This window comes from Phoenix dactylifera, unplaced genomic scaffold (genome assembly GCF_009389715.1).
Source record: "Phoenix dactylifera cultivar Barhee BC4 unplaced genomic scaffold, palm_55x_up_171113_PBpolish2nd_filt_p 000502F, whole genome shotgun sequence".
NCBI classification, from domain to species: Eukaryota; Viridiplantae; Streptophyta; class Magnoliopsida; order Arecales; family Arecaceae; genus Phoenix; species Phoenix dactylifera.
The window spans coordinates 322029-347516 of record NW_024067919.1 but is presented as its reverse complement, the minus strand read 5'-3'; the positions used below and the strand labels follow the sequence as shown (position 1 = coordinate 347516).

The following is a 25488-nucleotide window of genomic DNA, read 5'->3' as shown; positions in this document are numbered from 1 at the left end:
CATTCCCAAACTTCTTTAGTATTTTCTTTGTATACTTAGTTTGATGAATGAAAATGCCTTCTTTGGTTTGTTTGATTTGTAAACCTAGAAAGAAGCTTAGTTCTCCCATTAGACTCATTTCAAATTCTCCATGCATTAAATCAGCAAATTCTTTGCACAGAGTATCATTAGTGGCACCAAAGATTATATCATCTACATATATTTGTACCACTAACAGATTTTTGTCCTTTCTCTTAAGAAATAGAGTTTTATCTACATTTTCCTCTACTAAAGTCATTATCAAGCAGAAATTTACTTAAACGATCATACCAAGCCCTAGGTGCTTGCTTTAATCCATATAATGCCTTATGTAATTTAAACACATGATTTGGCAATTCATGATTTTCAAATCCTGGAGGTTGTTCTACATATACTTCCTCCTCAATAATACCATTTAAGAATGCACTCTTCACATCCATTTGATATAATTTAAAATCCATGAAACATGAAAATGCTAGAAGCAATCTAATAGCCTCTAATCTGGCTACAGGAGCAAATGTCTCATCAAAATGTATTCCTTCTTCTTGATTGTATCACTTAGCTACAAGTCTAGCCTTATTTCTTATAACTAATCCATTTTCATCTAATTTATTTCTAAATACCCATTTTGTTCCAATTACTGAATTATGCTTTGGTCTTTCAGTTAATGTCCATACATTACTTCTTTTGAATTGATTTAATTCTTCTTGCATGGCATTTATCCAATTAGTATCTTTTTCAGCTTCTTCATAAGTCTTAGGTTCTAATTGTGAAACAAAAGCAAGATAATCATTTAAATTTCTAAGAGATGATTGAGTTCTTACCCCTTGTGATGGATCACCAATGATTAAGTCTTTAGGATGTCCATGTGCATACCTCCATTCTTTTGGCAAGTTTTGGGGTTGTGGTGGCACGCAATCATCTCCCTTATCTTGATTTGGCACGTCATCAATATTCAACTTTTCAAAGTCGATAATTCCTGTATCATCATCAACAATATTTTCTTTCCTAGCAGACTCACTATCAGACTCATCAAATATAATATTGACTGACTCTTCCACTACTAAGCTTCTTTTATTGAATACTCTGTATGTCCTGCTAGATGTGGAGTATCCTAAAAAGATACCTTCATCTGACTTGGCATCAAATTTACTTAGATCCTCCTTGCCATTATTTAAGATGAAACATCTACATCCAAACACTTTAAAATATTTAGCAGTTGGTTTCTTATTCTTCCAGAGTTCATAAGGAGTTTTCTTGGTTATAGGTCGTATTAAAACTCGATTTAGAATATGGCAAGAAGTGTTTATAGCTTCAGCCCAAAAGTACTTTGGAAGATTTGACTCACACAACATTGTGCGTGCCATTTCTGCCAATGTCCTATTTTTTCTTTCAACAACCCCATTTTGTTGAGGCGTTCTAGGTGCTGAAAATTGATGTGATATTCCATTTTTAGTGCAAAATTCTTCAAAGTGTTGATTTTCAAATTCCGTACCATGATCACTTCGAATTGCTACTAAGGTGAGTTTCTTTTCATTTATGATATTATTATATAGTTTCAAAAATTCTGAAAATGCTTCATTCTTATGTGCCAAAAATGTAACCCATGTATACCTTGAAAAATCATCAACAATGACTAGTCCATACTTTTTCCCTCCTAGACTTGTAGTTCTAGTAGGTCCAAATAAATCCATATGTATGAGTTCAAATGGTCTAGTTGTTGATACTACATTTTTCGATTTGAAAGATGACTTAGTTTGTTTTCCCATTGAACATGGTCCACATATTTTGTCCTTTTCAAAGATCAATTTTGGCACATCGTTTATTAATTCCTTCTTAACTAGTTTTGATATTAATTCCATACTAGCATGTCCTAATCTTCGATGCCAAAGCCAACTAGTTTCAATTTTCTTTTCTTCATTAGTAATTAAGCATAAACTATTTTTCTTGCCTAACTCATGAAGATCTACTAAGTAAATATTTCTTTGCCTTTGTCCTACAAGTACAATGCTATTATCTTTAGGATTTGTGATTATGCATACAGATGCTTCAAATGTAACTTTAAATCCTTTATCACAAAATTGACTTATGCTAAGAAGGTTATGTTTCAAACCCTTAACTAATAAGACATTTTCTATAAAAATAGATGGAGCAATGAAAATTTTATCCTTTCCAATGATATACCCTTTACCATTGTCTCCATAGGTTACTACTCCACCTTTCTTTGATTCCAAGGTGATAAATTGATCTTCGTCACCGGTCATGTGTCTTGAACTGCCGCTATCTAGATACCATCGTTTTTCCATTTTATCAGCTGCAAGACACACCTGCAATCAAGATCAAGAAGAGACTTTAGGTACCCAAACTAAGTTGGGTCCTTTAGGGTTAGTGCTCCATGTTCCTTTTGGAACCCAAACTTTCTTGAATTTAATCTTTTGATTATTACTTAATTTGTTTTGATTAGACTTTCTAAAGTTACATTCATATGCTCTATGTCCTAACTTATTGCAACAATAACAAGTAATATTCTCACTTTTAGCTTTTACAAAAATGTTTTTTAAGAATTTTTGTTTCCTATTTGTTCTATATCCTAAACCGGCCTTATCATATACAGCTTTTTGGCTATCAAGAATCAAATTTAATTTGGTAGAACTAAGAGTAAATTTATCTACCAAAGTTTTATATTTTTCAGCATCTTTTTTAGCTTGATATTTTCAGCAATTAGATTCTTGGTTTCATTTGCAAGTTTCCTACTTAATGTTTCACAGTTATGAGACAGTTTTAGCTTATCTTTGACAAGAGATTGATTTTCTTCTTTTAGAGCTTTATTTTTATTAATTACTTTCTTATGTTCTTCCATGAGTTCTAAGAATGCATCATGTAATTCATTAACAGTAAAATCACAGTCAAGTTCAGAATCTACCTCATCGTCATTGGCCATATGACACATTTGGGCCGTCTCTTGATGATCTTCCTCCTCCGAACTTGATTCCTCACTTTCACTCCAATCGGCCATGAAATTCTTCTTTTTCAACTTTCTTGCCATCCACTTCAAATCTGGGCAATCTATCTTATAATGCCCGGGTTTGTTACACTCATAGCAAATGGGAGTCTCTTTTTCCTTTTCTTTGTCCTTACCCTTTTCTTTGCTTGAATTACCTTTAAGAAAGGGTTTCTTTTTATGGAACCTATTCTTACCTCTCATGAATTTTCTAAATCTTCTCCCAAGCACAGCCATCCCTTCTTCATCGATTTCTTCATCATCATCTGAATCTTCCGATTCAGTTAGTTGTTTAGGGGTGGTAGTCTTTAGGGCAATGGGCTTTCTTTCTTGACCTCATCTTCTGAATTTTGCCTCATTGTCAACTCATGGGTCATGAGAGATCCTAGAAGCTCCTCTAACTGCAGTGTGTTGAGATCCTTTGCTTCTTGAATAGCGGTTACCTTGGCCTCCCAATTCCTTGGTAGAGACCTGAGAATTTTTCGCACCAAATCAGAGTTAGAGTAAGATTTTCCTAAACTCTTAAGCCCATTTATAATGTCAGTAAAACGAGTAAACATATCAGTTATGGACTCAGTAGATTCCATTTTAAACAATTCATATTTGTGTACTAATATGTTTATCTTAGACTCCTTAACTTGATTGGTCCCTTCATGTGTGACCTCAAGTCTGTCCCAAATTTCTTTGGCGGTAGTGCAAGTAGATATTCTATTAAATTCATTTACATCTAATGAGCAGTAAAGTACATTTGTAGCTTTTGCATTTAACTGTGCTAATCTTCTATCACTCTCATTCCAATCCATTTCTGGTTTGGGTATGATAGTGCCCTCTATGTTAAGTGTGGGTGTGTGAGGTCCTCTAGTGATGATTTGCCATAGTTCATAATCTGAAGCTTGAATGAATATCCTCATTCTAGCTTTCAATATGTGTAGTTTGTGCCATTAAATAGAGGTGGTCTATTTGTGGATTGCCCCTCACTCATTGCACATCCTACTTGGGTAGTCATGATCTTTAACTCTTGATTGTGAGATCAATGAGTACTATTAGAGCACCTTGCTCTGATACCACTTGTTGCCCAAGGTGACAATCCAAGAGGGGGGGTGAATTGATTTCTTCTCAATTTTGGTGTTTTAAAAGCTTTCTTAATTAAGTGCGGTGGTTGCTTTCTTAGATTATTTGAATGAGTTAAACTAGAACAAAGATGGAAGATAATGCAAGAATAAATGTAAACACAAGCACAACACAAACACAACAATATATAGTGGTTCGGTGCTCTCCTTAGCACCTACGTCCACTCCCCAAGCGACCCCTTGGGAATTCACTATAATCTCGCGGATTACAGTTGGATTGTTTTCCGGGCTCACAATCCAAAAACCTTTGTTGGTTTTACGGGCTCACCAACGAACCTATACACTTTGGTTTTCTGGGTTCACCAAAAATCTTTGTTGGTTTTGCGGGCTCACCAACGAACCTATACACTTTGGTTTTCTGGGTTCACCAAAAACCTTTGTTGGTTTTACGGGCTCACCAATGAACCTTTACAAATAGTTTGATAAACAAAAAGGAAAGATTCAAACTCCTAAATGAGCAAATGAAACAATATTAACTACAAAGAAGAGTTAGAAAGTATTTATCGCTTTGAAGTGGCTTTGCTCTTCTTTGTCAAGGATGCTTCACTCTTCAAGGGAGGATGGAGCTCTTGATGACTCTTTGAATCTGCTCAACCCCTTTCTTTGATTCTTGAATGAAGCACTTGAATGAAGAAGATTAGGGCACTTTTGTTTTCTTGTGTACTCTTTGATATCTCTTTCAAAAGTTATTCTATCTGATGAATAGTGCCCCTTTAAATAGCTTCCCACATCCTTTGGACAAGCCCCAATGGTTAGATTTGAAAAACTAGCCGTTACTGACCTTGGAAGGACAAAAAGTACATCTGCAGAACTAGCCGTTATGCTTCAGCCCGTGTTTGGGTCGGCTCAACCTGTCCTTGGGTCGACCCAACATTCACTTGGGTCGACTCAAACATTCCTTGGGTCGACCCTCTCAGAAAACACAGAAACTTGAAATTTCAGCCTTCCTTCCCATGGGTCGACCCAACCATTCTTTGGGTCGACTCAAAGTTCACTTGGGTCGACTCAACTTCTTCTTGGGTCGACCCTCTCAGTAATTCCAGAGAACCATTTTCTGTCTGCCTTTCTGTCTTGCCTTTGGGTCGACCCTCTCAGGGTTTGGGTCGACTCAAGCTTGGGTCGACTCAACCACTGTTTGGGTCGACCCTCTCAGTAAATCCAGAGAACATATTTCTTTCATGTTTTGAGGTTCTTGAAGTTTGGGTCGACTCATGCTTACCTTGGGTCGACCCAACTCACTGTTCATCTGTGCCATTTTTGTAGGAGTGTGCCAAATGATTTCTTGAGGTGCCGGGGTCGACCCAATCAACCTTTGGGTCGACTCAATCCACACTTTGCTGCATTCTCAAGGTTAGATTGATTCAAATGAACAAAGCCATGTATCTATTATCAATCATACAAATATACTGAGAGTAATGAACTTATAAATGAAGTATCAATTTAACTTATAATATACTCTAGATAATTGCTTGTTAATCATCAAAATAACACTATCATCCTCACCTCCAAAGACTGTAAACTCGGATATTGGTGCCTCCTCTCTTGTCCTATGCCCCGTGGGCTAGAATAATCATTGTATCAGGCTCGTCCTGGACTCCAAGAATAGAAATGGCGACTCGCAGATCCTCCTGATCTCCAAGTGCATGGGTCTGTTGCATCGACTGTTGCAGCTGTGGTTGCTGCTGATTAGCAGCTGTCTGTTACAGGTTCTAGATGGCGGTGGTCAACGTCTGAACCTACTACATAAGCAGACAAAATTGCTCAGCAGTGACCGGTGGGTCAAGCTGTAACTCCTACAAAGGAGAATCCCCCCGAGGGCTCTATAAAGAGCCATTGGACTCTAGGGTTGTATCATGCTAGGCGGCTGCAATCGCCACCTGTGTTCTTTGGTACAACTGCGGCTCACACGCAACGAGCGTGAATGCGGCCAACAAAATCAAAAAAAAGGAAGTCACACAATGGCTTAGACACGGACCCGTAGTTTGCCCAAACAAAATCTCCAGAGTGGTGATCTGTAAAGGAGGTAACCCGGCCTATAGTACCATTTGCCTTTCTATAGACATGCGTGGCCTGATAGGAGCCACACTCTTCTAGTAGTCTACGGATGTCGTGGAGCAGCGGCCTTTCCCCAGCAGTGCAACCCCGACCTTGAATCCCCTCAATCACTGTAGCCAAGTCCCCCTCAGGAAAGATGCGATCAGCACCTAGTACAAGCCTGGCATAGCATAGGTGATGCCCTTTCATGCGGCCCTAAGCTCGGCACTGACGACAGACATGTCGAATATCTGCCGACCCCCAGCCGCCACCATTCTGGCATGATGACAAATACCACACCTACTCAGCTCTTTCCCTCGCCAATACTATCGTCAAAGTTTACCTTGAGAAAGCCAAGGGGTGGGGGCTTCTAGAAAACAAGCACTGTCCTGGGTGCTACTAGAGTAGAGTGGGGGCCCCAGATTTTTCTAGCCATCTCAAAGGACGATGATTCAATAGTGTCGAGAACCTCCGCCGTATGCAATAGAGCTTTATCTGTCACCACCCTCGGATGTGCACTACCATTCTCAAAGACTCAGGCATTCCTATCTAGCCAGCAGTGGTAGGCTAGATAGGCAGCACAAGTCCCCCTCTCCATAAGGCCAGGTCCCATGAAAAAGCCTAAAAAATTCTCAATCGATGTGCACCCCTATTGCGGATCGGGTTAGGCCAAGGCGCACCTCCAAATCTGATCAACCCGCGGACACTCAATGAGGATATGGAAGATAGATTCCTCCACCTCTGGGCAAGCTGCACAGATCGAGGGGATCCTCAGTCCCCGTCGAGCCAACACATCTTCGGTAGGCAGAAAGCCCCATACCACCTTCTAGATAAACATGGCCACATAGGGATGGATATGCATCCTCCAAATCCAGCCCTCTGCAATCTGCCGAGCCAAAGTCCTCCCAACCACCCCAGATAGTCCTAGGCTCTCACCATAGACCTCTCAGTCATACTCTAGACTCTCCTACGCACTGCCTCCCCTACAAAAATCGGCAGTGATAGAACCCACTCAGCTAGCTGCTCCCCAAATATCCGCTTGACAAGGTCCTCGTCCCACCTCCACTCCTCCGGAGAAAATAGGTCATAGACTCTGCGGGCCTCCAACCAACCATGGTCGATTAGAGTGGGCCAACCCCGCAGTGGCACCTTGGATAGCCACCTATCCTCCAGGACGTCAATAGCTCGACCGTCCCCGATCTCCCATATGATCACCGGGATCACCATCGGGGTACGGGCGCAGATCTCCCTCCAAATGAAGGAGCAGCTTCAACCGGTGCGGAAGACTGTCGGATCGATCAGACTTTCAAAGTAGGGATTAGGGCCCTTTATCTAGAGCCAATTTGTTGCCGCTAAGAACCAACATGACCCTAGATGTAGAGTTAATAAGGTCGCTAGAGATCTCGGCTCATCTATCATCCATATCAAAGAGATCGGATGGGGTTGCTACATGCCTCTGCAGTGATGGTCCAATGGCCGTGATGTTCAATCAGTGATGATCTTGAAGCCGAGCACCTATGAGCTGGCTTTAGATAGCGGAGGAATGGTTTCGGCCAGCGCTCTAATGTCGGCTCCAACCTGAAACAACAAAAACAAAGAAATCCACCTACTGGAGCATGTTCGGAGGGAGATCCTCTGATACCTAAGTCAAATACGACTCTCAAGCAATAGGAGGAAGCTTGAGATAGATAATTAGGCAGTATAAGAGAGTCGAAACAGAACTTACCTAGAAAGCCTCTAGGATACAGTATACAAGTGAGGGCTGGAGCTTGTCGCTGAATAGTTTGGGGCTATACGTTAGTTAATAAAGTAACAAACCATATATTTCACCCGTGAATTATGCTTGCACTTCTAGATTGTAGGGGTTTGCTTGAGTATGGCATTTGTTATAAAATAGTTAATGATCATGACTGAGTTGTCGGCAACTAGGAGAAAAGTTTAAAATGCAGAGTACTCTTCATATGCTTTTTGGGTCAGCAATGTGGCAATTGTTGGTGGTCCACTTGTGGTTGGCAGCCATTCCGGACCCCGGACCGTTTGGGTTGTGTGCCTTGAAGCCCTTAGACATTGGAGGGAAACCACTTTCAAAAACTCTCTCTCGCACCGAGGGTTCTTTACATCCCCCTCTTCTCCTCTCGCTCTGTCTATCCTCCTCTCTCTCGTCATGGCTTCTCGGAGAGGTAGCAACGGAAACCCTAATTTCTCCCTCTTGATCTTCTCTATTCGCCGAAGTCTTTCCATTTTCCCACCGTAATCTCCCTTCTCTCCAGGCACCGGAAGGGATCTCTGGGCGGAGATCACATCCCACGAAGAAGAACAGCAACAGCCACAACCTAAGACCCAAATCGCCGTGGTCTATGGGAGAAGAAGAGCAGAACCCTCGAATCCTAGAGACGTACAAATGTAGGCACAAATGGATCTCCGATCTCACTGGATTGTATGAGATTTCCTATCTTAATGCTAATTTTCGTTTTTTGGTATATTTTTGACTAAAAGAAGCCGATCAAGTAAGGATAACCGATTGAGTTTTGGGCCGAGCAAGAGGACTAGCTGGAACCGGTCCCTTTCCATCAGGTCTGCCTCGAAATACCGTCTTTTTGTCATTTATATTATCTTCATATGCTAAATTACTAGTAAAAGTGGTGCCTTTTGCTTTTACCTGTGCTTGAATTTAGGGCTCTTTATGATCTCTAAGATATCTGATTTGGAAATTAGTGCCTTTACTTTCGATTTTTCTTCTTAGGTTGTAAAATGATTAGTTCAAAACGGTGCTTGAATAGACGTTTGTATTGGTCTTAGGTTTTTGATTGGGAAGTTAGTAGCTCTAATTTACTATTTTTGAATCATGGCTAGATCGTTGGATTTTGTAGAAATATGATTTTATTTTCAATATGTGTTTCGATTAAGAAATTTCTGTTCATCCATTGTTTCTATCAATAGAGGAAGGGAAAGTATTGTTGTTGCTGCCGGGGTGAATCTTAGGCATCAACCTAACCAAAGAGGAGCACCAAGGAAACCGAAGCAGGGTCAACGTGCAGTATGACTTCAATTGCCAAACTATGCTTTTAAGATTGGATTAGTGGAGATGTTAACATGTTTTAGTTTGTTTTCATGACCTGTTTTACAGAAGAAGGCTGGGCAGGTGCCTCCAGATTTCACAAAGGAGAAGTCCTACTTCCAAGAAGTTGACTCCTTTGAGCTGTTGGAGGAAAGCCCTTCTCCCAAGCACTTTGGCACTTGGGTCATGGGCACAAAACAGGACACTATTGTGCATGATTTGCCCGCCATTTTGGAGAGATGGAGAATCTCCAAGCTTGCTTCTAAGTATGGGTCCTCTAAGCCACTGTTTAAGATTATGGAAACACCATTAATTCCCTCTGGGCAAAGTTCCAATGCTTTGATCGAAAAAACCCCGGAAAGGGCTTCATGGTCAAGGGTCACTTTGAATTTTACTTCTTCTCAGAGGAGCAATACTGCACAGCCTGCAGATGACAGTTTGAGCACAGACTTAAATGAGAATGGTGTCCTCACATCTTTTGATGCGCTTCACATAAAAGATGAAGGAAATTTGAGTGATATTGGTGAAGATGTGGAAACTAGGAGGGAAGGTGATGTAGGCGAAGAGCTAGAAGGACCAATAAAGAAGCATCAAGCTGCTTCACGCTTGACGTCATTGGGTGGTGAATGTTTGAGTGCATTCACCCAACTTCTAATGGTTTGCCAGCAGTCTGCTCCAGTAAGGCTATCAGATGTCTTCTCAACATATTGGTTGGTTCTACTGTCTTATTTTTAGTTACAAATATCTTATTCTGTTTCAAAACATGTTGGTATTTCTTCGTATAGAATTAATATATTTCAAATCATGTTTTTTAAAATATCAACATATCGATTGGTATTAATCAAAAAAGAAGGCATTCTTGTAAAAATCATGCTCAAATTTCAGATATGCTAATGCAGCAAAGAAAATCTAGGATTACCAAATAATGTGCAATCAAAAAACAAGCAACATGCATTCATTACCTATAATTAACTATATAGTAACCATCTTTTACACAGATATATAGTAAGTAAACTACTGGTCTTTAAAAACACACTCAAAATTCAAGCTTCTTCAGAAAGTTGCTTACGAGACAAAAGCAATTATCATCAGATCCTATGAACTCAGGCTGCACATATGAGTTGCTCAGGCCTATGTAAACTCTCAGTGTCTCGTAATGCAGCACCATGCCAATTTGGTGTGGCCACCAGACTGCATCTGCATATATGGGAATACATGAAACTGCCTAGACTGCATTCTAAATCACCATCATCAGTATTTAGAGATGTTTCTTGCTTAGTGCAATGAAATTCTGAAGTCATACATCACTACCCTGATAATAACTGTGTGTTCATAGACTGATGCAATGAGTTTGCTATATGACAATGAAAACAAACTGAATATTGGACATTTATTTTGCACAACTGCAAGCATATTATCTTTGTATAAGATGGAAGTTTCAATCTGATATTTTCATTGGTGGCAGTCACTACAAGATTTAATATTTGTTGCTGGAACTATTATCATATTGATGTGGACTTTTTTTATCATTTTATTCTTTCTATAAATAGAGCAGAATAGAGGAAAGGGATTCATGTAACTCGACCCAACTAGTTTGGGGTTAAGGCTTAGTTGAGTTGAGTTGAGTTTATTCTTTCTGTAAATAGATCATCTCAACCATGATCTACTGTAAATTCTGAAATTGTTTGAAAACAGTGACCCAAGTAGTATTGTCAAGATTGGTGAAGGTACATATGGAGAGGCCTTTAAAGCTGGTGACACTGTATGCAAAATAGTTCCCATTGATGGAGATTTACTGGTGAATGGAGAAGTTCAGAAGGTTTGTAGAGTACATCCCCTGATTACTATATGCCCATCAATATTTCCACTGTTTACTAATTTTATGTTGTCATAATAGAAATCTGAAGAAGTTCTAGAAGAAGTCATGCTTTCACTTACTCTGAATAGTTTAAGGGGACGACAAGGAGAAGCTAACAGTGAGAATGCATGCACAAGCTTCATAGAATCAAAAGAGTATGTTTCTAGCATATATTTTTTCAAGAACTGCTAGTATGCAATTAGTTGATTTGTGCATTCTTGGGTCAAAAAAATGGGATTTTCGCTCTGTTATTTTACATTCCTTTATAGGTAATAGAATTGACTGACAATTACAAATAACTGACATCATTTTATTCATCAGAACTATGTTTTGCAATTGTATTTATCAGTTCATATTCTTGTTTTTGGTGATAGTAATAATGGCAGTGATAGCATTATTTTTTCTCTTCAGCTTTCGTGTTTGCCAAGGTGCCTATGATGCTGGCTTAGTTAGTGCATGGGAAAACTGGGATGCAAAGCATGGTTCTGAAAATGATCATCCCAAGGAATTTTCAGAGGAACAGGTTTTCATTTTCTGAGTAATAAAGATTGTAGCAAACATTAGTGGCTCAATGTAACAGTAGATATCATAGTTGATTCCCTTTTTGTTTTTATGTATGCGTGCCTGTATTTATATATTTGCTGCTTAATTAACAAGATTAAAATCTGTTTCAGTGTTATATTGTTTTTGTACTTGCTGATGGTGGTAAGGATCTTGAAAGTTTTGTGCTGTTAAATTTTGATGAGGCTCGAGGTTTATTGGTGCAAGTAAGTTGCTAAAGATTTTCCTCATCGGGGTATCTTGTAACTGTTGACCTATCTGGGTTTACTGGTTTCATTTTGCTTGTTGCAGGTAACAGCTGCATTGGCTGTGGCAGAAACTGCATGCGAATTTGAACATCGAGACTTGCACTGGTCTAGTTGTGGCTCCAATTTATTTAGTTTAAAATTTGTGTTTCAATTATCAATTTTCTTTTTATTGTTTGCTCATGATAAATTTAAAATATTTTTGCAGGGGCAACATTCTTTTAACTCGCAATGAAGTTGCAACCATGAATTTCACTCTTCAAGGGAAGAAAATGAGTGCTAAGACATTTGGATTAACAGCATCGATTATTGATTTTACACTTTCTCGGATCAACACTGGTGAATTTTCTCCTTTAACTGTTGCATGCAAGAATATTGTATTTTTGAGCTTAGTAGCTACAGTGTTGCACCATGTATGGTTTCATGAAATCATTCCATGTCCGTTTCTAATTAGACTAAGTTCCTACTATCGGAGGTCCGACTTCCATAAATGCAACCATCATTCCTTACATGATCTAGTTTCTAGACTGTGTAACGCCACTGATTTAGGTTCTGAAGAGTACACTATAAGCACTAAGCAGTCATCTACTTGCAATAACCCCAGAGAAAAGAAGGAAAGAGGGGGGAGAAGGGGTAAAATTAATGAGTAACCTTCAATTAGATGTTTTATAATTGAGCCTGCTGGTCTTTATTTAAATTTGCAGGAATTAGTAGATGTATTAAACTTTGCACAACAATGGACCATAAAATAATATCTGGAGATAAGCTTAACTTTCATGAATTTATCAGATTTTTTACAACAATTGGGAGGTAATGTTTCTAAAATTTTGGTAGAATACCAGCTACGCTGTTTGCTTGTATAGTCAAAATAATTCTGTCTATTACATGGGGTAGAGGATATGTAGTTATGGGGTTTACCATGTTCCTTGCAACCTAATTAGCATGTGAAACTCTGGAGACAAGTCTACCTATTAGAAGAGATAATAAGTACAAGAACAAGGAAAAGGAAGTCAATCTTATTTTGAGCAATAATATAGTGGTAATGTGCCACCACCAAGGTCTGGACCTGGACCTCTCCCAAAAGAAAATCTTTAGGAGAAGGGTGCCAACCGAGTTAGTCGCCGTTGGCGAAAGAATTCAATCTTCCAATGAGGAAGTTCATTCCATTTTAGTTAAGCACATCTATTTAGATAGAGTAGGAAAAGTATGCCTATTGAAGAATGTTGCCCTTTTATCTCTCAAACAACATATCATATCTTATGTGTGATTGTGCATGTGTTTAAGAGTTGATTTTCGTATAATTACAAGCCAATTTCTGAAATTTTTTATTCTTCCCCCTCCCCCTCAATCTATGTAAGTCCATCATTAAAAGAAGATCTGAAATGAAAAGATGCAAATTTTTATTAGACGAATCTAAGTGGAATATAATAGAACTGTGTTGCAAACCCATTCTATTTGTTTTGTCCATAAAGCATTAGGTTTAGCTGAGAGCAAAGATGCAGCTAAAATGTTGACTGAAATAATATGAAATGACTGCTTATTATTGGAATTTTTCAATAGTAGCAATAATTTGTTTTTAGTCTCAGTGTTGCCAAAGGCACACCGGGTGCTCACCTAGTCCCTCAGGCAATGTGAGGAAGCCCCTAAGCACCTCAACAGTCCCAAGGTGAGGCGAGTTAACTGAGGTGACACCTAGGAGAAAGCGAATGGCATTTGGGCAAGCACCTCCCTAGTGTCCAACAATATTCTTCCTATCCCTTTTTTGCCCATTCTTTTAGACCTTCATTAGTTTTGGTTTGAGGTTTTTTTGTTCTATTGGAGTCCTTATAAATAAAGGGTTACTCTAGGGTGTTAAACGATTTTCTTTTTTGCATTATGTTTTGTTTAGAAATGTCAAACATCTTTTGGAAAGTGGTATTTTTCTATGATATTCTGAAAGATGTGAAATGCCATATCTAGTGTACAATAAAATTATGGTTTTTAATACTGAAACTTGAATTACTATTTGGATGATGCTTTTTTGTATTATTTTTTTTCAAATACTTATTATTTATTTTTAATACACTTATTGAACTTTGTTTTTAAATTAGCATGTTGATTTATTTTAGGTGAACACTTTTTTCAGTGCCTAGTGCCTTAGGCAGCATAGGACTCATGTTGCCTTAAGGGCACCATTTGTTTTTGACAACCATGCTTAGGCAAACCAAAGTGGGCTTCATACAGAAATTCAAGCTTGATAAGTTTGGATTAAGATAAAAACTTGTCATGTGTACGGTTACAACTGATTCATGGTAGCTATTAGGTGAAGATATTAGGAACTAGCTTGTCTCAATGTAATCTATATTTTATTGAATAAAAGTGATAATCAATCTCTGATGTGTGCACGGAGATGCAAGTGTAGGACATTTGGTGGTCCTCAAATTCTCATGTAAACATGGAAAAAAGAATAAGCATATTGAGCTCTCGCTGTAGTTTCAGAAAACCAAAAATTCCTGGTAACACCATTTTCTTTTCTTTTTTTCCTCATATCTGGAATATGAAAATATTTTAAATCTCCACTAGTAGTATGAAACTGTGGGGGGTTAAAATATTCAATAGTCCGTCCCAAAGTAGCTAAGCATATGTATCATGTTGAAACATCATGTATCATGGTCAAGCCAACAAGAAGCTGAAATGGTAGAATATATTTTTTTTGAGTACCTGCATGCATCAATACACAACTAGAGGTAACACAAATAATCAAGATTTTAAACAAATTTGCACTTAAAAAATAAAAACACATGTTAGTGCAAAAAGTTATATCATTACTGGCACCTGCATTATATATTCAAAAGAAATCTAAACCAAAATTGCCATCAACTAACAATGTATTGAAGTAAACAAAGGGAAAATATATGAAGCTTAAGTTACATTGAAAACTATGTCACACCATTTATAACTTTAATTTCATGATTGGGATTGACAAACATTCCCTTGTAGTCTGGCCACATGTTAACTTTTAATGACCTGTATCATGTCACATTCACTATGATGAAGTGGGTCACTTTATGATATCCACCCATATCATGCCTCATTTATGAGTTATTGTAGATATTCCATATTGGTATACATTATGAATCAACACTTCTATTCTCAGAAATTGTAGAAGAGGAGGGGTAGTTCCTTTTGTAAATTCATTGATCATTATTCCTTTCTCTCGTATATCCAATAATGGTCACCTTCTTTCACAAAAGTCCACGACATTTTCCTAACATTTACTTCCTTTTGTCATTATTCTTCTTGTTGTTATTTCATGTGGGTGGATGGAACAGTTCTTGGGGAAGAAGTTTCTTCCTTCTAGACAGAATCAAGTCAATTATTAAATAGGAGTGCAAAGTGGGTTGGCCCAATCCGTAAGCACTCATAGAAGTGCACGTTTTGCATGGGGCCAGGATGAAGTTATAGTGGCTTAGTCCCAGGAGCATTTAACTGGAGTTAAATCCAGTTCAAGCATAAGGCAGTCTTTTCTTTGTCCAATCTACAATTCCTACATTGACTGACTCAAATATAGCATACACGCAAAAGAACATATAATGAAAAAATTGAAAATGCACTTTATTTTATAGGGCAAAAAAATGACTATTCATTATTGCAATCAATCATGCTTTATTTCATATCTCATGGATGAAGATTCTTATATTCCAAAATCAGAAGCAAAGAAAAATCAAATAGCTCTTGATTCTTTTGTTCTCATTCCAATGTCTTTATATTTTTCAGTAATAACATTCATGTTACAATAAATTATAGATCCAATTCATCTCAACCCTGTGCCTTACCCATTTTAATAGGTTAAATAGATTATTGGAGTCTGTCTTCCTATCACAACATCAAAAAACAATATAATGACAACACAACTTAAAAGGAAATCTCCATTTATAAGCTTAGCTCCTGTATTTATAATTTTTAATCATGTGAGGGCCTGCCATCTAGGCACATTGCCTATTATCCAATTTACTTAGCCCATGATGCAGTTTCATTATAGATATTTGTCAAATTGTATATGGTAAGCCCTTTGTGATCAAGTTATCCTTTGGATTTATGGTTATATTACATCAGATTTTCCATATGGGCAGCGAATCTACATTTCACCCATGCCTTATATCTTAACTAAATGGCAAACATCTATCCTTCACGTTTGCATTGTTTCTTGGCAACATCACTTTTGCTTTGTCTGAGGGCTCTACTAGTGCCATATAAGGGACAAGTATGGTTATCTTCATGCCCAAATTCAAGAAAAGTGCATTGCTAGAGACATGACAATATGATTCCCAAGGGCATTTGTTGCAGCACAACCTTCCTATGATTATTATATCAACAAAACCTTAAAAAATAATATTTTAGAAAGTAATGCTCAAGTAACATTGTTGACCCATGGAATCACATCTGCTATCTAGCTTATCAGCAAATTTAGATCTAACTTTAACAAGCATTGTTAAATTTGAATCTAAGTATAGGATGTTGTGATATAGTTTCAAACCGGATTAGAATTAAGAGTCTTATAATATTGAAATAGCTCTATGATGCTTACACATGTACACACACCCCATGTGTTGATATACCATGTATCATGTATTCCTTAATATAAACGATGCAATTTAGGATATCTTGGGTGTATAATTGTGGGCTTTGGACTATAGAGAGATTGGTGGATCCATTCCCTTGAAACCTAAGCTAGCTTGGAGTTATGCACTGAAATATCTCAATTCATCCATTTTCCCAGCAAAATACATCCATCCATGTATTGTATCTCTTATCTTTATACAATAAAGGGGATGATAATACATTACTTAAATTATATTTAAGTAATTTTGGAATAAAATAAAAAAAACTGGAGACAGAGTTTAGATATGCAGAAATGAACTAAATTCTATTCGACGACTTGCTCCAAATGGATCCCCTCAATGCTCAGCTTGTTGATGAAGAATGCATTCAAACATGAAACAAAAATAAAGTGGGCATTCCCATATGTTTCATTTTTTCTGCGGAAGCAAAGAGCAGGGTTGAACAATTCTTGGTGCATGCAGTCATAATAGAACAAATTTTGGCTCATATAGTCATATTAAATCATGATAATTCTGTTCTATTGCTTGCATATCTAAAAAACAAATTATCATATAATGACCAAAGGGATTTTTTTCTGAAAGAAATTATAAAAATATGGTACAGGAATTTTCTTCGTTAGTAGAATATTTGAAGTTCACAACCTCTCCCTCCTTATCAAATGGTCTCCATATTAGCAACCAAACAATTTTAGTAATTTTGTCTTTTAAGTCTACATATGTGATTAGATAAAAGGAAACTACAGAAAATTTCAAAATCAGGTCCTTTAGATCCATTGATTACAAAACACACAGAAAACCAGGACTACTAACTTCAAAATCAATTCTGAATCCTTATTTTTTACAAAACATGGAATTATGACAAGAAAACAAGGTAAAAGATAAAAAACCAAATTTCGGAGGCTAAGATGCCTTTGGCACAGGCATATCTCGGCATATGGTGCATAACATACCCACCTCACATCGGTATGCCCCCAGACCTAGATATCACCCATGCTTGGTAGTTGATATGATGGTAATCAGAATATCTAGTACATTAGTATATAGTTTTATACTTATGCATTTTACATCTATGAATAGTTATATTTTTATCAAACTATTAAATGTTTGTTTAGAATAACAATATTCAACTAACTCTAACTTGCAGTGGGGATCCAAAACTGTAGCACAAGATAAGATCAAACTATACTCAGACCAATACTTGTTAAATTTAACTTGCATCTCTCTAACCATATCAACCATAAAATCATATGGGACATTAGTAGTCTCTATCAATTTTCTATGAATCTCTCACACCTCCCTAGAATAAATGTTCGATGTTGGATGCTTGCTAGCAGAAAACTGATTAGTCACATCATAAAACACTTTCAAAAACTTATGAAGAATAGCTATTTTTTTCCACTCTTCTTCGGATTTTAAAATTTTCATTGGTTTTCTAAGAATTTATAATTCTTTATCCATTTGATCTTTTACCCCTACCATTAATCAAAAGCAAAAGGTTCAAGCAATGAATATGATTTAAAATTATGTAATATATGCTTCATTTATTTTTTATACTTATTTTTCCATTTTCCTTGCCAAAACCTTAGTAACAAGTCTTGTACCTAGGCTAATGAATCTTCAAAATCTTTCCAGGAACTCGAACTTACATCTGCTTCCCAAGCGCTTCTTTACTTCAAGGGTTTTAGAAAACATCCGCTTCCCCACACTCACTCCCACTCCTGCACCTGTTCCCATTCTGACAACTAACACCATAAATCTAAAATAAGGATTGAGCCAAAAATGCCTTAAATTTTCAACATACCTGGCCCAACAGCCTGAGTCAAACTGCATCATTTAGCTTATAGGCATTTTCATTTGCAACCTTATTTTGAAACTCAAGTTGAAAGCATTGAGACCTCCAAAATCGGCAAATTGGAAACTCAGCAAAGCTGACTGAAAATAAGTTTACAAATAATGTAAAAATTGCTGAGGAAAATGAAAAGGAAAAAATTGTTTTAATTAGATGAAGATGGAAAATTAAATAACTATTAAGGAGAAAGTGCTTAAATAATATTACTAAGGCCAACTATGACTGACTTGGGGCCAAGTTAATCTAATCAAATGTTGCCTGGTGCAAATTAGGTTTGCTTAGGCCTTAAGTGCTTTAAGGAGAAATATTTTCAGCTTTAAGTAGATCAATATAACCAGATAAGATGTAAAGGCCTACCTTCTACCTGAATTTGTATCACAAAGGGTTCTACTTTTTTTCGAGCAAAAAGGATGGATCCTAGCAGACCTAGCCTTTTTTTTGGGCAACAAAAGCCTAGTAATTTATTAAAAGAGGAAGGATACAAGATGAATTAAAAAGAAGGAAAGAAAAGAAAATGGCAGAGAGAGAAAGGGACGAAAGATAAAGAGTTATAGAAGGGTGGAGCAAGGGAACATATTACAAGGGAGAAGGTGAAGGAAGCTCTAATGCAGTTAGAAAGGGTTTTAAATATTGAGATAAGCTAAATGGCCAGAGGAACATCATGTCTAATTAGGTGGCTTCTTCAGAACTTCTCATACGGCAATATAGACACCAAAATGAACATATAGTCTATCCTCAGTTGTATGCAATCTTTTTTTTTTGGCATAATGTTTGCATTAAAAAAAAATGATGCATGAAAATTGTTCATGAATTATGTTCATTGCCTTTCCTATAGGCAACATTTTTTGAAGTCATGCAAATTATGTTCTCCAAACCATGTAACAGAAAATATTCAGAGAAACTTGTCAGGGTTCAAAAGTGATGGAAGGCCCTAAAAGCACAGAAGAACTTGGATTTGTCTTGAAGTACATGATTCAAATATGCTGATAGATACCATCAATGGAAGTGGTGTCATGATGGGACCTAGCATACATACAATGCTAGGGCCAAAAAACCTGCTGAATGAGTTCAGGGAAATGATCAACTCTATTTACATACAAAGATAAAAGAGCAAAAGAAAAAGGTTTTGCATGTCTCTTATATTTTGATCTACAACTCAAAGAGAATGGTTGGAGTCTTTGATGCAACAGATCGAGAGAACTGCTTGCTTCTAAAATCACACACTACAAGCCAATACTGTAAATCTTGGAATAGAAGAGGATGATACGATGAGAAGTTGACATGATCTTGACCAAATGTACAGTAAGGAATTTTTCTTTGCAGTGAATATATTACCAGTAAATGTTTGATCAGAGAATATTTGCAAGACTTGTGGTGTTCATAGCACATAGTAACATTAATCCGGAGTATTCAGACACTGGAAGTTGTTGTTGCAAAGCACAATAAACGCTTTGGAAATGAATACTTAGTCTTAAAAGCTGTAAGAGCCCATTTGGTAGCGTATTTTGGTATCACATGAAATTTTCGAGAATGGGTTAAAATTTCCTCATTGAATTGATGACACCCAATACTGAATTTGAAGGACCTTGTAGAACTTGTATGCTCTCTAGACACAGCTTTCCTTTTCACAAATTATGCAAGGAAGGTTACTATGTCATGACATGTTAAGATTTGTTGCAATATGCCCATCAATTAGACATAATATTTATTTTCTGTGGGTATACATGTATTATATATTTTTGTAAAGAAAGCTTTTTAAGGTCTAGTGGTATGTCTTCCACCTCACTTCTATCTGAAATATCTGTCAATGCCCTGTGCAAAACTTGTGAGTGGAGCTATAGGAATGTGCTATTGACAATTGTACAACACTGTGCCTTCACAGAATTTCCTACTATGGTTATTGATGCACTATAAATGTCAAGGAAATTAGTAATTTTGTTTATGTTTTTAACAGGGGAAGCTATACTGTTTCTTGACTTATCTGCTGATCCTGGTCTCTTTGAGGGTCCGAAAGGAGATAAACAGGTGACATTAGCACTATATATTGACCTTATATTATTTCTGGACCCTGTCTGCCATCCTCTTAACTGATTCTTATCTGCTTGCAGTCAGAAACATATCGAAAAATGAAAGAAGTAACTGAAGAGTTCTGGGAGGGAAGGTAATGCTCACCTTTATACCCATAACTTACAGAATGCACACAATCAATTTGAATTACAAGGAAGCACCATATCTTATACGGCCTTCGGTCTTCTCAAGGCTCATAATTTTTTTTTTTTATTGTGGTGATTATAGTTTAATAGTGACCCCAGTTCAATAACATCTAAAATAGAAATAAAAGGGAAAAATGCAATTGATATGTGATATACGACTGCATATTTATGAAGAAAATATTATAATCTAACGACAACCTGGACCTAGGAGGTTGTCTTGTTTTGGCCTTTTACCAAGTTTTCTTTTGCAAATGAGTCTAATAATATTTATTATGAATATTTGATCTTGCAGTTTCCCAAAGACAAATGTCCTTTGGTTAGTGTATCTGGTAGACCTTTTATTGACAAAGAAATCCTTTGTAAGTTTGAATTATCTAAACTTTTTTACTTTTAAGATTCGTGGATGAGCTAACTTCACAGTGTGGAGCCCACAATATGCCGACACTCTAACTGGTTATCATGCATTTTGTCTTTGCCAGAAACGAGCAGCAAAGGATGAGAGGGAACTTCGATCATTCAAAAAGCGATTAAACTCATACGAGTCTGCTAAAGATTCTCTTTCTGATCCCTTCTTCAGTGATTTATTGTTTGATCGCTTGTTATGAGCTCAAAGAAGCGCGCGCGCGCACACACACACACACAGAGAGAGAGAGAGAGAGAGAGATCAAACAGATTTGAATAAAGCACAAAATTAGAATGGTAAATCTGTTAGTACAAAATCATGAATTTATCCTCAAGATGCAATTTGGCAACTGGATCAATCCTTTGGCTAGTTCCAAAGAGCAGCTGAAGTAAAATTAGGTTTATGTGCTCTTCAAATGCAATTTGCCTCAGATAGTTACAGTACGAAGATGACGAGACTTAGTTGAACCCCGGGCATCTCCCCAAGGGCTTTGATTTTTCAAGGGATGCAGCAGTTGGAATTGCATTGTCAGCTACAAGTATTTCCGTTTTGTACCTGTAGATTATTAAGTTATATCCATAAGCATATGTATTGTCCATTCACCTGAATATCATAACAAATTAATTCTGTGACTAAGACTGCTACAAGTGTTTCTTTTTTGTAAATCATGTTGTTGAACATACATTATCTAAAGCTTCTTAGATATCTATAGTACTCACACTACAAGAAATCTCATCTTTCCCGGCGCTTTTTATAATCTTTACCGACGCTTATAAGCGTCGGCTAAAGTTCCCGCAACGCAAACAGAAGCGTCGTAAAAGCGTTGGCGATACCGGAGTGGCAAATATTTTTGCCGACGCCAATAGAAAGCGTCGGCAAAAACAGGGCTTTCCCGACGCTAATGAAAGCGTCGGCAAATTGAGATTCGCCGACGCTTTAAAGCGTCAGGAAAGTCCAAAAAAAGCCTGGGTTTTCGCCGACGCTTTAAAGCGTCGGTAAAACCATGCTATAAAGACGCTTGTATAGCGTCGCCTAAAGATATTTTTACCGACGCTTTTTAAGCGTCGGCGATGGCGTGCCAGCCCGTGCCAAAGATTGTTTTTAACGACGCTTTAAAGCGTCGGGAGTAGATTTTTTTTAAAAAAAAAAGAAACAAAAGCATATTAAAAAACATATTATAGCAATATGAACCTGCATTACATTTACATCAAGACAAATATACAGATCATTCGAAACATTCATATTGTCATATAAGATTAAATTTACATAAGTTTAGAATTACAAATATGAACCTGCATTACATTTACAATGTATTTTGAAAAATATAAGAAAGATACATATAAAACTCATTAAATAACAGTCTAAAAAATATCAGGGACTGCATTCAGCCCCATCATCATCTCTGCGAGCTGTTGAAGTATCAGGAACCTAAAAAAAAAAAAAGAAACTTTAGAAGTTAGGAATATGAAAATCATTAACTCATGCAAAATAATAATTATGTATAGTCATCAAATACATATAGTTATTTACCTGAGGAGGGAGAAATCGCTGAATATATTTAAACCCTCAATATGGAAAATGATTGAAGAAAACTATTTCCCTTTCCCACTTGATCTACACTTTTTTTGGGGGAAAACCCTTCTCACTCTTCTAACATACCTAATAAAGGTTTTATACCTTCATAGACCTCATTTCTTCTAGTGCTGCAAGTATGTCCATATCTCTCTTTGAATCCACTGCTCTGTTTTCCAGTGACTTCATCGCATCCCCCATCTCTTCAGCAGCTCTTTTCTTCTTCTCTTTTTCTACTGCCTGGTGAAAGCACAACATAAGATATTGGAATTGAAACCACAATTCTATTGCGAAAATATCAAATATCAAGAATACCCCAGAACATGTACTAGTCAAACCCAGCAATATAACATGCTACGGAGCATTATGTAAATCACTCACTTCGTCCTCTTCCCGCCAAGGCTCAAAATTTCGGGATGCTCCCGATGCAACAACATAGTCCGAATTCTGAGGATCTGTTTTGAATGCAATTTCAGCCGAGCATCTGGTGCATTTGAAGTAGAACCGAAAAATCTGAATTCCCAGATAAGTCTGCAGGATGCCAATCAAAATTCCAAACATCAATCTCAGTTCCTCATCAAATGTGCAATAAAATTGAACTTTTCAACCAAACATTAACCAAATAAAGAATTCCTGAAATTTAACACCATCGATAATGTTAATCTGAAGATAATTTATATTTCAGGTTACCTTGTTCCTCAAAATCTATGAAATTACAGTATCAGAGTATAGGCATTTCGACCCAGCTAAGATAAATCTATGCCCTCTTTCTTGCTTATCAGTGAAACTAAAATGCTCACTTTCTGGAAATTAATTTCCGACCCTAAGTTGTAGCAGGAAGAGGAGAATAAATGTAAAGAAAGCATGCTGTATAGATCCCAACTTTCCAAACCACTGATCTACATTACCATGAAATAAAAGATTCTCCAACCCTCTCAAAGATGGTCAGCGCAGCAACTAAGATCCTAGAAAAATGAATAAGAATTCAAAACTCTCTTTTTAGTCACAAGTAACTACTAGAAGCAAGATAGAATTGAAAAATGAAATCCTTTACCTGACAAGTAGCAAGAACGTACCAATACTGACACCAGAATCTCAGCTGCTCAATCTCCGGCTTGTTCAACTCCACAGTTTTGAAGCATTCATATGCCGGATAAGCATAGCCAAGAACCAACCTATAGACAGAAACGCTCTGAGTTCTCATCTAAATTCACTTTCTTGAAAAGGATTTCTGAAGACAAGTAACATAACAGATAAAACGAAGATCTACTGTCCGGATGTAATGTTACAGCCAGAAAACTAAAACTAATTCAAGACAGGATTACTTACGCCAAGGATCTTGTAACAAAATTTGCCATCATTTTGATCCGACAAACATGTACAAAGTTAGGACCACTCTCTCAACCAGCCCCCTGTAGCAACCCCAAAGACTAGAAATCAAGGAAAAAGAAAACCGACATCATAATTATATCAACAGACGCAGATCAACGTTCTGCGTTCCTCAGATCATTTGAAGTATATACATACCAGAAAATCGAACAAAAAGTTTATAGGAAAACAAGAAAACAGAGTGCAACGAAATCAGACCAACAAAACCCCAGAAAACGAGGAAGATCCGTACAGAAAAACCTGGGTTTAAAGATCCGACTGAAATCAACACCAGATACTTCCACATTACATAATCCGAGCCGAAAGCCACCTATTTCCATCGGCAAAGAGAAAGAAAACCCTTAAAACTGATCAAGAAAATAGGAAATCCAAAATCAGCATAACAACCAGAAAAGAACCCTTATTTGGTTCGAAAATCCGAGAAGAAACGCAAGATTACGCCGATTTAATTCCAAGAAGACCAAAGGAATGGGGGTAAAGATCCATACCTTTCCGAGATCACCCGCTCGCTCGAGGGGAAGAGGAAGACAAAATCCTTCTAATGAAGCGACAACGATAAAAGAAGCCCGAGCTTTCAAGGGTACGAAATAGAGCCAGCGAGAGCTTTTTTTACCGTCCGCCTTCTCTTCTTTAAAAGCCACAGAACGGCGAGCCAGCGAGAGAGCGAGAGAGAGAGAGAGAGAGAGAGAGCGCTCGTCGCCTCGCCCCCACCCGGCCGTCTCGATATGACCAAGCTGGGACTGGCTGGTGCTTGGTTCCTTATTAGTTGGGATCTATACAGCATGCTAAGAATTTCCGACGCTAAATGAAAGCGTCGGCAAATGTACGAGCGGTGAAATTTTTTCCGACGCTTTCTCCTAGCATCGAAAAAGGCCCATTTTCCTGTAGTGTCAACTGCTCTCTTTGAGATTCATCGTGCCTCATTTTGATGTTTATCTTTCTGTAATCTTTCAGCATCAATGCTATTTCAGATGTATGGAACAGCTGCTTCATATCTATACTTATGGATAAATCTAGTGTGCCTAGATGTCAGTGATCCTTTGATTAATTTTGATCTGGTCCATCTTTTTCCTGAGCATAACCATGGCATATTGAGGACGCAATCAGGGGCTTAATTGGCTGTCCATTGTCCAGAGAGCTACAAGAAATGTATCTGTTACCTATCATTTTCCCAATGCAGTTCCTGGATCTTTGCATTAACGCTGTTTTACTTTGCTACACGCAGAACCCTTCTCAAGCTTGAGCACTCTTCGCACCATGAACATGCCATGGATTTTAGGTTGGATATCTCTCCTTGTTGCCTTCGGATACCATGCTTCGTCTCAGTAGTACTGTAACAACCCAGGATCTCACCCAAAATGGCTAGCTGGAAGGTATTATTTAGGTTCCTTGATCCTGTATAAGTATTCAAGATCTACCCAGCGAATAACTGATGTGAGACTAAACACACGCCCGCACAGATCCTCACGTACTCCCCCCGTTCAAGCCCTGACATCCTCATCAGGCTAAAGGTTCGAATCCATTCAAATCTAATCACAAACACCACGATCGGTCCG

The 25488-nt window shown here is 37.6% G+C and overlaps 2 protein-coding genes across 13 annotated transcripts; one reads left to right on the top strand and one right to left on the bottom strand.

Moving 5' to 3' along the window:
• The first annotated feature begins 8270 nt into the window (after window positions 1-8270).
• On the top strand, window positions 8271-21651 carry LOC103707695 (serine/threonine-protein kinase haspin homolog). Of its 2 annotated transcripts, none has more exons than XM_039119200.1 (15): window positions 8271-8363; window positions 8454-8586; window positions 8683-8757; window positions 9124-9220; window positions 9311-9951; window positions 10937-11060; window positions 11139-11254; window positions 11511-11622; window positions 11774-11866; window positions 11952-12013; window positions 12114-12244; window positions 20310-20380; window positions 20464-20516; window positions 20861-20927; window positions 21048-21651. In XM_039119200.1, the coding sequence occupies exons 1-15, from the start codon at window positions 8348-8350 to the stop codon at window positions 21171-21173; spliced, it is 1917 nt and encodes a 638-aa protein (XP_038975128.1). In that variant the 5' UTR covers window positions 8271-8347; the 3' UTR covers window positions 21174-21651. The 2 variants fall into 2 exon arrangements, with proteins under 2 accessions (XP_038975128.1, XP_038975127.1); XM_039119199.1 differs by having other exon boundaries at window positions 8680-8757.
• Window positions 21652-22151: 500 nt separating this feature from the next.
• LOC120106246 (splicing factor YJU2-like) lies at window positions 22152-24678 on the bottom strand. Of its 11 annotated transcripts, none has more exons than XR_005508443.1 (7): window positions 24421-24673; window positions 23873-23973; window positions 23620-23718; window positions 23452-23508; window positions 22925-23074; window positions 22649-22783; window positions 22204-22399 (listed from the first exon to the last, which is right to left on the bottom strand). XR_005508443.1 is itself a non-coding variant. In XM_039119195.1 (7 exons), exons 3-7 carry the CDS (start codon window positions 23902-23904, stop codon window positions 22343-22345), a joined length of 495 nt encoding a protein of 164 aa, XP_038975123.1. In that variant the 5' UTR covers window positions 23905-23973; window positions 24165-24242; window positions 24421-24676; the 3' UTR covers window positions 22204-22342. The 11 variants fall into 11 exon arrangements, 6 of the variants coding, with proteins under 6 accessions (XP_038975123.1, XP_038975124.1, XP_038975125.1 ...); XR_005508444.1 differs by having other exon boundaries at window positions 23873-23955; XM_039119195.1 differs by lacking the exon at window positions 23452-23508 and adding an exon at window positions 24165-24242 and having other exon boundaries at window positions 23598-23718; window positions 24421-24676.
• Window positions 24679-25488: the final 810 nt, after the last annotated feature.

Coding starts and splice junctions, on each gene's coding strand:
- LOC103707695 (XM_039119199.1), top strand. Junction 8,587..8,679: donor AATCCTAGAGACGTACAAAT/GTAGGCACAAAT, acceptor TTTGACTAAAAG/AAGCCGATCAAGTAAGGATA. Junction 11,867..11,951: donor CTCGAGGTTTATTGGTGCAA/GTAAGTTGCTAA, acceptor TGCTTGTTGCAG/GTAACAGCTGCATTGGCTGT.
- LOC120106246 (XM_039119195.1), bottom strand. CDS start 23,904: ATGATGGCAAATTTTGTTACAAGATCCTTGGC. Junction 23,719..23,872: donor TTTGTTACAAGATCCTTGGC/GTAAGTAATCCT, acceptor TTCTGTCTATAG/GTTGGTTCTTGGCTATGCTT. Junction 22,784..22,924: donor CTTGGCGGGAAGAGGACGAA/GTGAGTGATTTA, acceptor TGCTTTCACCAG/GCAGTAGAAAAAGAGAAGAA.